This window comes from Calidris pugnax, unplaced genomic scaffold, assembly GCF_001431845.1.
Source record: "Calidris pugnax isolate Ruff unplaced genomic scaffold, ASM143184v1 scaffold326, whole genome shotgun sequence".
Classification (NCBI taxonomy): Eukaryota; Metazoa; Chordata; class Aves; order Charadriiformes; family Scolopacidae; genus Calidris; species Calidris pugnax.
The window spans coordinates 373,161-390,487 of record NW_015091265.1 but is presented as its reverse complement, the minus strand read 5'-3'; the positions used below and the strand labels follow the sequence as shown (position 1 = coordinate 390,487).

The window sequence follows — 17,327 nt, the reverse complement described above, 5'->3', positions numbered from 1 at the left end:
TATTTTTCAAGTCTAATTTTGAAATGCTGTCAAAGAATGCTACATCTTCTCTGGCACTAGAAAAATAACCTCAGAGTTGACAGTGATACCAAACAATGGTTTCAACCAGCAGTTTATTAAACCGTACTGAAATGGTATGGCTGCCACCAGAAAGCATGCATGAAAGATGCACAGCGGTAAGCCAGGTCTAACACCCTTTCAACAACAACACTGAAAACAATTTAGCCTTGTTTGCATTAGTGAAATTGTTTCCAACAGATGTAAAAGGGAGCCACAGAGACCCACAGCTGTCAGCCATTGACCACTGCAAGTAAAAAGCATTTCAATTAAAAAAAAAAAGGAAGTTGAAATGCAGCATACGTTTATCAGTCCTTTCCAACTGTAATAACTACCTTTATTTTTTTAGTATAGTGAGCATAGTAGGAAAAACGAAGTATTTCATTTCAAAGTTACTATGTCCCCGTGTTATGATGCTATTTACATTAATCAGCTTAACAGGAAACAATTTGATCAAATTAGCATTTAATGTTATAAATCTAAAAATATCTGTGATGTAAATTCTTTAAAAATTACTAGTATATGCAAGATGTGCATACTGCTATCATAGAAGAAAAAATGAGAAAAAATTAAGATACATGTTAGCTGAAGTGAATAATATATTATGCTATGGGGAGAATTTGTTTTAAACATTCTATACAAACAGCAACTAATTCCTTAAGCATATATAACAGGTATTGATTTCATAAGAGAAAAAAAAATCAGAAATACAACAAATATCCACCTTATAGCAACTGCCTGCTTTATTCTGCACAGGTGAGCAGAATGGTAAGTGGGCAGCAAAGTTTCAGGGAGTGATTGAGAATGGAACGGGTTTTCCCAAGTGCAGCAACTTGTGAGGAACTCTGAATGAGGGAGAGCCTATGGCTGAAGTTAGGAGCAGAACAAACTGAAATGACATTTTACTACACGTCCCGCTAAAGTCTGATTATTGACCTCACTCCTTGTGTGGGAGTTCAGTAAAACTGCTTTACTTTAATGTGATCTGTAAATTCAATGATCATTTGTTATGATGATTCCTGTCCACTTTGGTGACTGAGCTTTAGTCAAAAAATAATGTTTATTGAGCAAAGGGTACAAACAAGATAAACATTCATGGATCAAGACTGTATATTTATCTTCTGAAACACACTGCATGAAACTGGGCATGAAACCAGCAAGCATCATCAGGATGGCTCTGCAGGACACATTTGTAAAAGTACTGATGGCATGTTTACTCTGTACTGGTTTTTAGACTTACTCAAACACGGGTCTCTGACTGCTCTCTTGCCATTCTGTGCACTCTAAGGCAAGGCTGACCAGTCATCACTTCAACTGAGACCAAAAAAGGTCCTGCCATTCATATTTCCCACTGTCCTGAAATGCAGATCACAAAGGGAAATGTATGTGGCCTAAATTTTATTCTGTTATTTGCTGGCTCTCACCAGAGGCTAGAAGGCATGGCTAAACTGGGTATTGAAACCACTGAGCCAATGTGCTGCCCAGCAAGATCTAATTCTGCATTAGCTCCAGGCACCCGTTAGACAAAACTCTTGACAATTCCCTGTCTCTTCGTCTCCTTTTGAAGTCAACCCCTGAATGCTACCAAGAAGTCTTCAAATGGTTCATCTCCAGACATCCTTTCCTTGCCATAGAGAAGGGTGAGGCCATTCTGCTGTTGACAGTGTTTCTGTCTGGCAAGATGTCAGGTGCTGGAGCTGCAGGAGCTGAGAAGAACAACCAGTCCTGGAATTAATTCCACTCTCCATAGCAACAGGAACGTTGTTCTTGTCTCCTTAACCATTCCCATAGTCCTTTACTAGTCTGGGCCAAACTCGGAGGTAGTAATATGATCTCCAAGGTAATATCTAATTCCCAGTAGAAGAATGCTGTTTTCATTCCAAATTGCTCCTACCTGGGGGGAAATGAGCAATGGGTTTTGGTGGTTTGGGTTTGGGATAATGAGAATTTGTGGGGGGTCAGATTAACAACTGGGAATTTCTATGATGCTAGCAGACTTAGTAAAAAAGTATTAACAGTTAGACCAGGAAAATATACAATGATGTTATTTACTGGAAGAGTTCCTATAAGGATGCTTTGCCTTGCAAAATCAGTTCCACAACACAGCACTGTTTCGCCTTATTTTTTTTCCTGTCTCCTCGAGAGGTTACTGGTGCAAAGTGCATTGCACAATAAAAGTTCTGCAGTGGTTGATCTGAAGGAAAGATGTTTGGAATGACTGAGACAATCCAGCCACCTCTGTGCACTTTAGAGGTCTCCCTTCATGAAACATACCTCCTTGGTACTAACATCACTAAAATTTAAAGGGCCTGAATGATGAAATACTTGTCACAATTACCCATTTTTCCTGCAGCTGACACTGAATTAACAAGCCTGCATTGCAGGATATTCCTTTAGTTAAGCCAACAGTGAGCTCCACTCAGAGTTTTGGAAGCCTTAAAGGGAATGAAATTGCAGGGAACCTCATTTTGAGCATGTGGGAGATGGACATCTGGAGTTAACAGAACTGGAAAGGCTCCTAGTGGGAACTGAAATGGCAGCATTTACTGGATATTCTGAAAAAAATTCATTAAAACCAGTTAGTCTGTGTTCCTGAAGATATATCTGCTTTGCAGGGACCTTTCTTCAGTCTCCATATTCACTGTCTGTCTAGACTGCAGACCATTTCCCAGAGACTGCTTTTGATTCTTTATTCAAAACAGACCCTGTCTTTCAGGGACACTGTGATCTCCACAAAGTCCTCAAGATCTTCATTGCTTTGGACGCTCTTCACAGCGTTCTGCAAACTAGGATGGCAAACTAGATTTTTACTAAAGGAAGCTAATTCATCAAAGGAAGAGCGTGTGCTTGGATTTTCCCCTCCATTTACCCTTCTTAAGGATTCTGGTGGAGCACTTCCCCTCTACTGCAACTTCTTTCCAATATATGTTGTTGAGATCCACTAAACATATCTTCATGCTACAGTGGCTGTTGTTAAGACAAACTACACTGTCACCTCATTCCAAAAGTCACATGAAAATCCAGGGCCTCTGCATGGTTCCACCTAAATGCCAGCTTTAAAGCTGAGAAGATAAGCAGGAAGGGATACTTGAGGAAACAGACATAGCCTAGTACAATAAAATAAAATTAAAAAAAAGAAATAAAGGAAGCACAGGATAGCAGTGGAGGATTGCCAGGATGCTGTGAAATTCAGATGTATCCCTACAAACCTTATTACATACCACTCAACCTGAAATGACTTAAAGCCATTAAGGAGTGAATTATCTAATTTCTGGGCAGTTCTTTTAAAAGAACAATTGTATCATGTGGGTACTGTACATTTTAGAGGATGGGGAAGTTGGTGCCCACTCCCTGTTTTCATATCACACCATGGCTGGACCTCTATATCCATTCATCTAAATATACAAGTCTTTCCATGTGCCTAACACTGCAACACATTAGGGCTTTAAAAACTATACAAGAACTGTTTCAGATTTTCAGAGAGAGGAAACCTTTGTGCTGTACCATCCAAAGAAATTACAGCTTTGTTGTCCTACCCACCTATTCCTTTATCTAAAACAAACTGTCAAAACCTCTAAATATAACGGTGAAATAAAAGAACATGAAGTACTGCACAGGTGCTATTAGCACATTTATCTGCTTCAACTAAGAATTGTCAGTGTCTCATTACAAGCAATTCTTATTAAAATGTGCAAGTGAGATCCAAATTACAGAATTTATAAACAAATTAACATTCATTTGAAAACAGGTAACTACAGCCAAGTGAGTTGCAAGTCTGATTTTAAATAAGCATACAGAATGCAATGCATTGTTTTAAAGGGAAATAGTTTAAGGCACAAGGACCTATTGCACTATCCGATCCCACTGAATCCAGCCACTAAGTCATGAATACTGTAGATGTTTTTCCTGTTAGCATTAGCAATGTAATGTGTATATTCTGGAACCCTATTCAGATATTTCTTTTATCAGCATATCACTGATAACAGATAAAATAAGATTCTACTGTAAGGTAAAAATAACTTTTATAAAGTTACATCCCTTTATTATTTCAGCCTCAGTCTTGTTGAAAAGAAAATATTTTTAAACAAGTATGTAAAAACTATGGAAGTACATTAAGACAGAATCACACCACCTAGAAAACAATACATTAGAGTAATTATGGGTATACCTTTTTGTGAAAAACACTGCAGAGGCCTCTCTGTATATCTGGCAGCTTACAAAGCAGATTTCGAATCTGACCAAACACACTGGATTCTGACATCAGAATTTCAGACACAGCATCAAGCCGGGCATTTATTTCACTGTAAAAGAATAATAAGAAGATCAATAAATAAAACTTGTGTTTCCTTGAGGGGAAGGCATATAGCTAGTGAACTTTTTCCTTTGGTTTGTTTTGGTGGTGGTTTTTTTGTTGTTTTTTTTTTTTTAAACTTTGACTATGGCCACATTCTCATGAACAGGTAAGTAGCAGAATTAAGAAACATGGAGAATCTTGGGCATTCATTCAAGCTGCAAACAAGACCCTGGATATAAGCTTATTATGCCCTCTCTATGCTCAAAACAGCCAAATACACACTTCAGTGCTCATGTGTACATGCTCTCCTAGTGGTACATAATATGAGCAACACTGAATCCTGAATATCTAACCCTAAAGTAATTTGGGGACGGTGAGTTTACATTTGAACTCTGTGTAGAATACTTTATTCCAACAGGGTATAAATATTGGTTACCATTTTGACCCTCTGCTTTTGACCCAGATCAGCAATTGGTAATTACATGAATCAGAACCATATTTGGGGTTTGGCTCATTTTTTCTTTTTTCTTTTTTTTTCCATAGCCTGTAACACGAATCTCTGTATTTCAGGACCGAAGTCAATCAACGTGGAAACATATTTTTTTTTTTACACAAAGAAACAATACTATAGTTATTAGCATCTTCCAAACAAACATATTCTTACACCATTGTCAGAAAAAAGCTTTAAAATGGACAACCTACAGTCAAGGTTCACCTCGATTTACATTGCTGCTAATGGCACAGCTACAACTTCTGATACATCCATGAACGGGCTGTAGATTGCAGAGCTGAGGTAAACTCCACTTCTGCTTTTTGGGCAATGAAATTGCCTCAATGCGGCTTTCTACGAAAAGACTGAGATTAAGGATGCATACAGCCCAAAGGAAGCAGAGCAAAAGGTAGTGTGCTCACTGTAAGACAACAGTGAAAGAGATGTGTCAAAGCTGAACAGCACAATTCCTCCGAATGTAGCTTTTCCATGCTCAGGCTTTACGTCCCAGGGAACTGTGTGCAGTACAAAATAAGAGTCAACTAGGTGAAAGCTATGCTAGGATTTGCTGAAGCTTCACATCAAAAAACATCTGTTTCAGATCATGTTTCCCAAGAGTCCCCCACCAATGTGCTGCTGGGCACAGTCTGTGGGTACCAGCACGCTGGAAGGCTTTAGCTGGCATTTGGAAAGTTTCTGGCAAGTAAGGCTGAATCAGAAACATAACGCTCCAAGAAACTTTAAAAATCCTCAAGACATCCCAGTGCTTATTTTAAAATCCTTGTGTTTTCTCCCAGAACAGCAACTAAGCCTCGTTACAACATTCTCCTCCGGAGACAAGAAAGCTCAAAAATTCCCACACTGCTTGCTGTGCATGTGTCCTTGCAGGTTAGGAAGAAAGCAGTCCCTTTCAATCCCTTGGTACGTACACTTCATACACCAGCCAAGTGTATGCAAGGCAAATTCAGCCCAGCCCACATCTCTTCTCACCGACCAGCGAGATGCTGAGAGCTCTGCCAGCACAGAGGGATAAAAAGTAAGGACGCGACCAAAATGTAAGATTTTGGGAGAGACTGCCTGTCTCGCTCACAGCTTTTTTTGAAGATCTGCTGTGCCACTTGCCACTGTAGCTGCTAACAAATACTATCCAGGATGAAACCAACTAAATTAGGCAGCTCCACAGGTTGCAGACGTTACAACAGACTGGCAGTCAGAGGCCTCTGGCCCTGAAGACAGCTAAATCTGAGAGTCCTTGAAATTTTATTACACTGCATGTGAAAGAGAGAACGTCGTGACTGGATGTGCACTGGGATACACATAAATCTAATGGCATTTAAGTGCCAGGATTTTTTCAGTGACATACTGCTTTATACTAAAACAGTAAAGCCATCCCCTCATCTGTCACAAATGACACATATTCATCCCCAGAGCAGCCTGGTGGAACAGCCTTGGCAGAACAACGCCAGGATTTGCAGTGGTGACCCAGCTGCCACCATCTACCTGGAGCAGAGGCAGATGCACTCCTCCACAGCCACCATACACACTAGGGACAGGCTCTCTGCTGTCATGAGCCCGGGCACCTTGGGAACTCACTCGGTGATCTCTGAACTGGACAGCAGACTATCAAATCACACCACAGCACCCAAAATACTCCACTGTCCTCAAAGATTACTTTTTCCCAGCCCTGAGGAAAAGAGAAATGTCAGACTTTGTAGGCTCTGCTTAGCAGCCCCGTTGCAGGTCACAAGAGCACCTTCTTCTTCCCCACCACCATTCCACTCCAAATGCACCAAATTAAACATTTCTCCTGTTCCTCTGGGCAGCCGGGCAACCTGCAAGCAACGGCAGCAGACGGCAGCTACTGCTGGTGCAACTGCTCAGACTTACAGGGGCTGCTTTCAGCACAGAACACATCCAAGCTTTAAATCTGATCCTTGAGAGACACAATCCCCTATCTGGTGCACACTGGCAGGGTTACTAAAAGTTATGCAACCAAATAACCAAAGAGCAAGCTGTTGCCATCCACGCAGTGTATTCAAGGCAGCAGAGATTTAAGCTTTATACATCAATTAGTGAGGCACTCTGAACTACAGCTGGATAATGGAAGGGAAATTGAGAAGTGTTAATATCAGTGACAAAGTAATAAAATACCCTGAGTACACAGGTTTGAGGCTAGACGAAGTTACACAAATTCTGAAAGGTCAGGATCATCAGTCACAATTACATTTTCATGGAGAATTATTAAAATGTGCTGTACTTGAGACCCTGGAACACTATGTGAAGGAGTAATGAACTATTAAATTATAAACACATGTATTTTAAAGAAGAAAATAATCTGTATTTTTATTATAAAAAGCACGGGTAAGCAGCAGAATTCTGTTCCAGAATACTGTCACTTAATTTAAACAGCATGATTATATCTATGTGGCTAATTGAAAACATACAGTAATATGTAAAATAGATGCAGATATTCAAAAAACTCCTCCCTTCAAAGCTTAATCTGCACTTTAATCATCCTCACATATGGCTATGTTACTGTAGCTCCGGTAATCTAAAACTAAGCATCCATACACTTTTTCTGCTTTAATCCTGCAAATAAGAAAGGGTCAGGAAAACAGCATCCAGTACCAAATGACCCATTTTTTCCACCTGAAAACAAAAAATAGTGGGAGTCCTATTTCAAAAGCCAGAAAGTACAGGGAAGAATTATGTAAAACTTCATGTGTATGAGGAAGGAAGGACAGGGAAGAGATATGATAAAAACAGCCAGATGATGCATTTCAAGGTATGCTTTTAAACTTTAAATATTTATACTTAAACTAATAAACATGTTGTTGAGCACTAATATATTATCCTGATCACTTGTTAAACCATCGCAAAAGAAATTTGTTCTGCACTGCACAGTTATTCAGCATATTTTATGCAGTTTGGGGTTTCTAATCTCTGCATGATCCGGAAAAAAATTTCACCATTAGAAAATCTGAATCTAACATTATACAAAGAAACTCAACAGCTTATGCTAAGAAACTGTTTTACATTTTATAAACTGGCTACTACCTCATTCTCTATTTATGTGCATTATTAGCCTATTCTTTCCCACCTCTATAAACCATGTCAGCGTCTATTCAATTTTCCAAACAATCTGCTGTGAAGTAACGTAAAAGACAGTTGACTAAAAGCAATACCTTTACTTCTGCCATACTCTCCATTTAAGAATAGCATCACTTATACATTACTAAAATCACTTTGCAATGTATTTAAACATAACAAAATCTAACTGCAGAATTTTTCTCCTAGTAATTTAAAAGAATTACTTGATATTAAATCATGAGATACTCCCCTATATTATTCTGCTGCCAGATATGTGAACAATACAGAAAATTAGCAAATACGAAAATATTTGAATCCTGAACTAAAATTTATTTTGACAAAGCAGAAGGCTGCAGATACAAATGCACTGCACTGAATTAACAACTGAACATTTTAACAATCTAAATAGGATTGCTGGTTGCTACTGTGCTAACAGATACACTGATCTCTCACAGAGCGAAGCAAAGCTAACATTTTTAGATGTGATAAGATGTCATTAGATTTAAATCAGATGAAAATGGATAACGTAACTGCTATATAAGAATTGCAGAAAATTTTCAGTCATACAAGGTTTTACTTTTATAAAATAAATACAAATTTATCAGAAAACTCTTAACCTCTTTAATAATAAACTCATGAAATATGAGATCATTCATCATGGTAAGGACATAGTTCAAACACAGTGAATGCATAAAATTGAAATTCATTTTATTCTATCTGTTTAGAAACCACAGCAATACGTAAAACTAGAAGTCACAAGAATTCATGTGAAAAAAAAAATAATAAAGGGTATGAAACAACAAATGTTGCTTTCCATGAACTTTATTACCTAGACCAAAGCCTAGCAGCCTCCTGCCTAACTACAGCATTTCAAAGAAAGAAAATGTATTACTCAAACATTGGGAAAACACAAGATACACATGGGTATCAGTTGTGCCTGAGGAAATCCCTGAACTGCAAACTGCTGGAAGCTGGGACAGTGTTCTGGGGAGTTAACAGGACCCAGTGGCCCTGTTTTCATACTCATCTGATACTGGCTACTTTCAAACACAGCACAAAGTGAAGGCTGTTCTAACTTTTGTTGCTTTATATTTTGTCTCCCTTAAACATTTTGCTTTTTTCTTGACCTTCCTTCAGAGCACTGTTTACAAATGAAGACTTTGTATGAGTGGATTAAGGTAGTACAGAGTGTTTTTTGCTTTAGACCACTCTCTTTCATAACAAGCAATTAAGGCCGTCAAAATGCAAAGCTATGTACATGTCTTTTTAAAAAAACAAGCAAACAAAAATAAGCAGTCTTTCTCTGACTTTTTTACTTAGGTGGCTAAGTTAGACTCTGGCTAACTTTATGCGAAATTCTGAATTGTTAAATTGAGCTGTGACCGCTGGACTTTTATGTATTGGCTGCAATGAAAAAGTAAATACACGGGCAACTATTTCATAATTACTACAGTGCAGTTTAAGTGAAACCTAAAAAAAGGTAACACCTTTTTGGACTTGCTCACTTGTTTTCTATACGCAGGAGAAATAGAGTAATTTACTCTCAAAACTCCTGATATCTGAAATCCCGCCAGAGAGGTTCAACCTTCCCCTAAATAAACACGCAACAATGAGAAGACAATATTCCTGAACTGATCTCAAATACTTTACAGCAATACACAAGTACTATAAACTTTGTCTTCACATCTGTTAAAAAAAATGTATAAAATATGCAAATGGTAATCAAACACTTTGTTTATGTTCACACACAATGTAGTTCAGCTATTTGTGCCAAAAAAAGGAACCATTAGCTTCTATAGCAAACATGAATGAATGCCTGATTACTACATTTATAAGGAGTTAGACACAGCATTCAAGGGTATCAAAACACAGCCAGCAAAAATGAATGAACACATATGATGATGCTGCAATCTTTTTCTTTACTATGACAATTTTGAGATCTCACGCGTATGCTGTAACCTGCATTTGTGCATTTTATATTGGCACTGATGCTATAAAATCTTTATTCTTAGGAGGAAAATTTAGCTGGTGAAATTCTGCTGTAGGATGGGTGGATTTTATGCCTAAATCACTGCTGCAAAAGATTCTAGTCCAGCTCTGGATGACAATAGCATTAAATGGCAACCAGTTTAACTCAGAATTAAAATGGGTTTCTTTGAAGACTTTTAGGTAGTTTGTTCTACTGTCCAGATATCTTAATTAAGGGAACAATGTTTGACAAAGTCAAACTTGAAAGACTTTCCTTTATAATTTGTGTATAAAAGTATAAATAAAACAGCTCTTAATACATTTGAAGCGAGAGGATTAAGAACAAGCTATTTTTATATTAGGAAAGACAAGTTGTTGCCAACATCACTATAAAGGGACACTCTTCTTCCCAGTTTTACAGTACATATCTTCCAAATAGAAGTCATGTTGCATTAGTAATACCAGTTTATGCTGTTTCTCTTCTTTAGTGGTAGATAAGCAGCTGTCTGCAGTTTTGAATTTGCTAAAGCTGCGGTGATTCTATGATCTCGCAGGCAAAGTATATTCAGACTAATAGCAATTATTACTACTTTCCTACAAGGCTTCAATTCAGCCTCATAAAAGCATCATCTCATCCAGAATTGGAAAATGGGGCACAAAGGCTACTAGAATCACAAGAAACAAAAACTGAAATCCTGTTTTTGCAGGGTAATTAAAAATTTGGTTTTTCTAGCCTGCAAAGGTTAAAATGTTTCTGGAAACTCTCTAAATACATACCATTTTTCCTCCTTCCTTGATCTTTAAACATCTATTTGATGTGGTCTGGAACACTTTTTAACTAATTCCATGCTTCTGAACTTCTATTAATGGTCTGTAATAATTAAGAGAGACTCCTCTGTCCTCAGCCCTTTCCCAGTGCCCTGGCAGAGGAGATACCACAGGGTGCTGGTCCCAGCACTGCTCTGGGAGAGCTGAGAAACACCAAGCCTTGTGCTGGCTACCCCTTCCCAGCGGCCCAGAGTCTGCACAGAAAGCAGGAGAGGGACGTGGGCATCCAGGTGAGGTGGGAATTGCCCACTTTTATCTCACAAGTTCGCTGTTACAGCAGAGACCTAAGACATTGATGAAATCTTTGATCAGCACTCTTCATATGGCACTCTATGTTAAGTTAGGAGCTTTTAATTTTTTGCTCCATGCTTATGCTGGTACACTAAGCATATTCTGTGACTTGTGGTGCACCAAAACTGACCTGTATCCCCAAAACATGGATGTGAAGTTTTGTGCATGGCTGTGGGTGTTGTTTTTTTCCTATTTCAACACAGACTGATAAGGGCAAAGCCTATTCACCCCAAAGCCTTGAGCAAGCTTTCCTTTCTGGAAGTTGCATGACTTCCAAACTCTGTATTTAGGGCATTCTGCTCTCCATAATCTTACAATTAACCTCATTACATTAACTTCTGCACATCATTCATAATATACTAAAAAATTAAGAGAACCAACAGAATATGAAAGAAATACAAGTTAGGTATTTGTTGATCAATCAGTCTCTTCAAGCTATTTCAAACCATGAACACCCTCAAAAACCACAAGATATTGCTCCAAAGAAAGAGACAGCACTTTACAAACTAGCATGTTCATATCACACACATTTTATCGCTTCCAGCTATCCATCCTCCATGCCTAAACTTTAAAAATTTTGTACCAGATACTCTTATAACTCATAAACGAAGCACTTTTGCAACAAAGGCAAACACAGGCATTTTCCAGGTTATCTTCCACTTAGCAGATAGCAAAGTCCCTACCCTCTCCCTGGCTTCAGTACTAGAAATGACACTTCATCATGTCCACCCACTGATATTTAAAAGATATTCTACCTCTCCAGGAATAGACTAGGAGAGGGAAAAAAAAAATAAAAATCTCTTATGCAATGCTTTCTATACATACAGGCCACAGAGTTCTCTGCACAGAAATGGAATTCTACATATATTCCTCTACAGTGGCTATAAATTGCTCGGTATGATACATCCATCATTTATCTCAAATTCTACTTTAAGCATCTAGTCACCGCTTTATTAGCTTTGCAGCGTGATCTAATATGGAAATAATAAACCTTCATATAATTATGCTACTCATCTGCTTTTTTCGGTTTTGGACTCTTTGTTCAATTTCAGCCAAACTTGACAAGGTCAAAGAAGGTGTTTGATCTCAAGGAAACAAATTTCCCACAAATTATGCAAGAACCAACTGACCAAGGCACAGATATAAATTTATACTCAATAAGGAAAAGGATGTAGTATTTGTTCCACAGTTTTCTACTCTGCTTGAACTCGGCAAAGAGCATTGCTGTAGCTTGGATCCAGTCATAACACTTAGAAAACAGGAAAGAGAGATGCAAATATGAAGGTAGGAGAAAGTAGCCATTGATATAACAGAGAGACAAGGAAAGACATGTTCTAAAAAGATGAGGCTTCAGATGGTCCCCATGCAGTGCAACAACATCGTTGCACTTTCTTTTATACCATCACCATAGGAAAACATACCCATAATATGCAACCACAAAACAAGAAAGAAGCAAACCAGATCTAGGTTTGCTTAACCAGGCCTATGTTAAACTTCTCTTTCTCTTCTCCCTGCAGCTATTCAAAAAGCAATGACTGTTTCACATCAACTTCACAGGTTCTGGGATTAATTTTACATTAAGGAAAAAAATAATTTAAATTTTGTAGCCATACAAAGATCACATCGTGTTACAACACTGTGTCCTGAGACCAATCCTTAGCCCTTTTACTGTTGGTAATATGACAATACATAGCTCTACTCTTTCTTCCGCTGAAACTCCATTGCTCAACAGGAAAACAGCACATTTCATTCAGTCAAAAATGTTCCAATCAACTCAGCTTTCATTTTCTTTCTGCTCCCCTTACAGAAGTTAGGCCAGAAGGGCACTCCATGGAACTTAGATTCCAAAGGCAAGATAGGCAAGGCAAGATCACACTTCGGTAATCCACAAAGACTCCTACAAAAAACAGTGACTTTTCTGATTCCTCCTAAAGGGCTTAGCCCTCAATGACTCATATAGTCTTATGTCATCATCTTTGTATACATAGGTGAATAAGTGAGGTCATTACACCTTCCTTTGTTAGGCCTTTTTTTTTTTTCCTTGGTCAAATCACACATGCCTAACGCTAAAAACCTTTCCTTGTTAGTCTCTAAATGTATTACATCACCGATGATCTAATGGATATCTTCAAGTTTGCCTAAATGAGCTGGCTGTACACATTCTACCTTTATTCAACCTAGTCTATGTTTTCTCCCCTGGAAATTTAGCCATCATCCCAAGTGATTTTCAGCTATAAGGCATAAAGCAATAATTACACCCTCTCACTTTTTGATACACCAAGGCAAATGCATCTACCTACTGACTGGAAAAGATTCAGTGCAGAAATCTTACTTTCTCTGAAAACATCACAGGAGGCATAGGTGAATTGCAATTACAGATTGTTCTCTAAGTGCATTTGTGTGCATTACTGGAAACAATACTGCTGAAATGTCTGATGCACCAAATACATGAAATTACAAACTTAGAGTCAGAAAAGGAGAAATAGACAGAAACAAAATCGCCTTTTTAGCTTCAACTGAGGAATACTGTCATCTCCAACCATGGAACTTCCTTCCATACTGAGAAAGAAGGCTGAGAAAGGGAAGTATCAATCTCTAGAAGTAGCAAAGAGCAAAGGAGAAAGAGAAGAAACCAAAATTGCAAACTTGCAAAGCTGGTTCTGCACTGAGAGAAGGGAGAATTTAAGCTAATATACTGGTTAAGAAAGAAGCCCTGAGGTCCTCAGGTAAGCAGCTTTCTACCCTCTGGGTCTAGGTAAGAACATTGTCTATTGCACTGTTGAATGGTATTTCACCTGCTGCATCACAAAGGTGATCATTTGGGAGCAAAATGGTTCAAGGCGCTCCTTTTCAGGCCCCCATCCTCAGTGCTGCCACCACACCGCACCACAGCCTGTGCTCTGGCGCCCCCCACCGGCAACTTCACAAACAATTCCCAAAAGGTCACAAGGTGCCTCAAGAGCAGGAAACGAAATAAACTAATTTATTTCCATTTATTCCCATAAAGTGGCCCAGAAATTCTATCTATATGCTTTTACGGTGCACATCAAGAACCTAATCAGCTTCTATAAAGTCTAATACTATCTAGGATGGTTACATCAAAAGCCTTTTCGAAGTGGGTAAGATACATAAAAGGTAATTATTGGAAGAATTAAAAAAAAATAAGAAGGCATACTGAAATCAACTTATTTAATCCCTATTAGAAACTGCAGTGTGAAAAAGTCTAATCAGTATTGCTCCTACAAATGAAAAAGGCCTCTACTATTCTAAATTAACAAAAAAGGAGGGGAAAAAATAGTTTTCTTACACAACTGAGAAAAGATCCTTACAAAAAGGCCAATAAGAAAATTAAGCAGTGATGCTTCAAAAGAATAGTGCTTTAACATATTAAATTTAATCAAGGGAAAAAAAAATATTTCTGTAGAAACGTTTGTAAATTACCAACAACAGCAAGACGCTGCAACAGTGGTATACCACGCTACTTAAAATTAATAAAAATTAATAAAAATAAAAACTTTTAAATACATTTACAAAAGTAGAACAGAGGGAAGATTATTTTACAGAACCAAACCCAAAGGATTTTCTGTATGCTACAGCTGAAGTGAACAAAGTGACAATTGAGTAAACCCTACATTGACAACGCTCAGGGAATGCATATTCAAAGGAACACATCAAAAAAATTAAAATGTAGGCCACAAACATTCCATCTACTCAATACTGATATTTACTACATATTCAAGTACAACACTCCAATAAAGCCTGCAAAGAGAAATCAAAAAAAGATAGAGTCCATTTTCAAGACAGAGACAAGTAAAAACAAGCATGACTGTATTACAAAATAAAGCATTTCTGAAGTACAAATAAATAAAGCAGATCTCAAAATACAGGAGTGACGAAACAATCATCATTCTTTCATATATAATCCACTGTATACAGGGATAACAGAAACATCCACTGCTTAAATACGCTGAGGATGTAAATAAAGCAAGAAAGACATCAAACATTAACTGGCAAGTTTAGGAGTAAAACATGATCCAATAGCATGTAATGCTCATCCATTGTCTAAAAAGGATACTGAATTAGAATGGTAGCCAATCTGATTACTTCATAGGAATTTCTAACTTGCTCCAAAGCTACTGCTCCCAACTACTTAGACCTTCTGTGCTCAAACACAGTAGTTTAACTCTTTCAAACCTATATATAACGTCCACAGCTTCTACCGTATAATTTCCTGTGTAAACTGTACTATGGACCTCAGGTCTTCAAGAAAAATAAATACACTGGATATACTCAAGAACATAATTTTACAGATTTAACCCTTGATAAAGAACTGTCTCACCTGGACTTCATGAGGGGCTGGGTTACCCATTTCTTCAATCTTCGACGTCCAAAGGAAGTTTTAGTATGATCCAAGACCCAGAGTAGGCTTCCTTTTGTTTTCATATCAGTCTAAAATAATAAAAATACCATAATTAATGGTTAAAGCCAGATTAACTTTCATTTATGCTTCTGAAAACATGACCCTCCCTCAGTTTGATCCCATTCATTTAACCTAACTTCATTGGAAACAGTATGTCAAACACCTGTGAAAATCTCAGCATTTATTAAAAAAATATTACATTTGTCCTTACCTGATTCTGTAAAATTTCCAGATTTTTCATTGTTGTCCCATTAATTGTCATGTACTCAGTTTCACTTGACAACCGTTTGAAATTGCTGGGGAGAGGAATTTCATGTTGTATTTTAAATTTGGGCACAGACATAACCATAAAACACTGTCAACGTTCTTACATTAGACAATAGTTATGCAAAATTAAAAAAAAATACTCAGGTAACAATTAAATTCTATTTAAATAAATAAAAGAACTGAACACTAGTAACTTCTTCTGATTTACTGCTCGGGAAAACAAGATTTATGACTCACTTCCCAGTTTCCTACAAAGACTCTAACAAAGCTCAGAATAAAATCAATCCCTCCTGTTCTCTCGTCCTGATGTACTAAATCTTAAGGAGTGACCCCTTCTTCAGTCTATGATGAAATTGAAAAAGTATGTGCTTTTGTTAGTATTGTGCTATGATCACTGTAGGATTAGAGGAAGAGATAGGCCTAAGAATTAATACTTTGCGTGGAACAGACTTTTAGTACAACTCATCATCAAAACAGCATATCAAAATATATATTTTTTTTTTCTTTTTTTTTCCCACTACTACCAATTTAAACAGGCCGCTATTGCAATTATTTAGGAAAATAAAAAGAGGCTATATTTAAACTATTTGATTTTATTCTTAACATGAAGTAACCATGACCAAGATTACTTAACTTTTTGACGCTCCCTAACAGAACTGGATAAGACCAACCCAAAGGTGGTGTTGGTTTAGGACCATTGTTAATAAAAACATTGTATTAGATGTGTAATCATATTAGATATGAAAATTGTTTGTTTCAGACACCCACATGTGGTAGTCGGGACCATGAAGTGAAGTGCAAGATCCTCACTAAATGCTTCTGACAAATCAAGTCATGATTGTCTAGGTTAATCATACTGCTGACTGCCCTTTGCACAAAATCTAGGACACTCTTTATTGCCTTAGACTAAACAGAATGACTTGCTGGGTAGGATTTAAAACTGCTTTCTTGACTTTTCATGAAATTTTTTCAGTGCATTCAATTTTAAACTCTCTGGGGGAGCACTCAAATGCTCAAACATTTCCGTGAGGCACACACAGCTGCATTATTGCTATACTAAAAACAAAACCAGCACCATAACTTTCAGAAACATGAAATATTCAGAAACTAATGTTATATATTTATAATGTATGCAGGTGTTTGGGCCTGCTAGCAAATTTGTTCCTGAATAATGGGTCAAATTAGAAGTATTTTCCACAGATGTTTCTTTTTTTCTTAAAAAAAAACAAAACCAAAATTAGATTCAACCGAGTGCCCTCAAGAAGTTCAATGATAATATGGAAGTACAGCCAACTCAGAACTGTACCCATAGTCATAATTATTCTGCACTAGTGTGCTATCACAGCAACCAACAAAGCTGACCAGCAAAACAAAACATTGGAGGCAAAAGCAGCAGCACTTTCCAAAGTAAACAATATTATAAGCAACAAAGCAATACTTCTTTTTATCATCTTCAGTCACAACTGCTGATGCTGGCAAAAATTAAATAGAAGTGATTTCTGCTTGGCTCCCAATCCCTATGATCAACAACATATCCTATCCACTGTTCCAAAAGCACCTCTTCTGCATCTGGGATGTACCTGAACAGCAGTTTCCCCCATTTGCTGCATTTCAATTTGCCA

At 37.6% G+C, this 17,327-nt stretch overlaps 1 protein-coding gene across 2 annotated transcripts in view; it reads right to left on the bottom strand.

Annotated features, from left to right (window-relative positions):
• The window catches only part of MSH3 (mutS homolog 3), a 117,379-nt gene that overhangs the window by 47,651 nt on the left and 52,401 nt on the right, over window positions 1–17,327 (bottom strand). For both annotated transcript variants that reach the window (XM_014960528.1, XM_014960527.1), the window contains exons 11-13: window positions 15,650–15,734; window positions 15,358–15,467; window positions 4,226–4,358 (exon numbers count right to left, since the gene is read on the bottom strand). In XM_014960528.1, coding sequence (XP_014816014.1) covers window positions 4,226–4,358; window positions 15,358–15,467; window positions 15,650–15,734 — 328 coding nt within the window. The remainder of the gene's footprint in view (window positions 1–4,225; window positions 4,359–15,357; window positions 15,468–15,649; window positions 15,735–17,327) is intronic.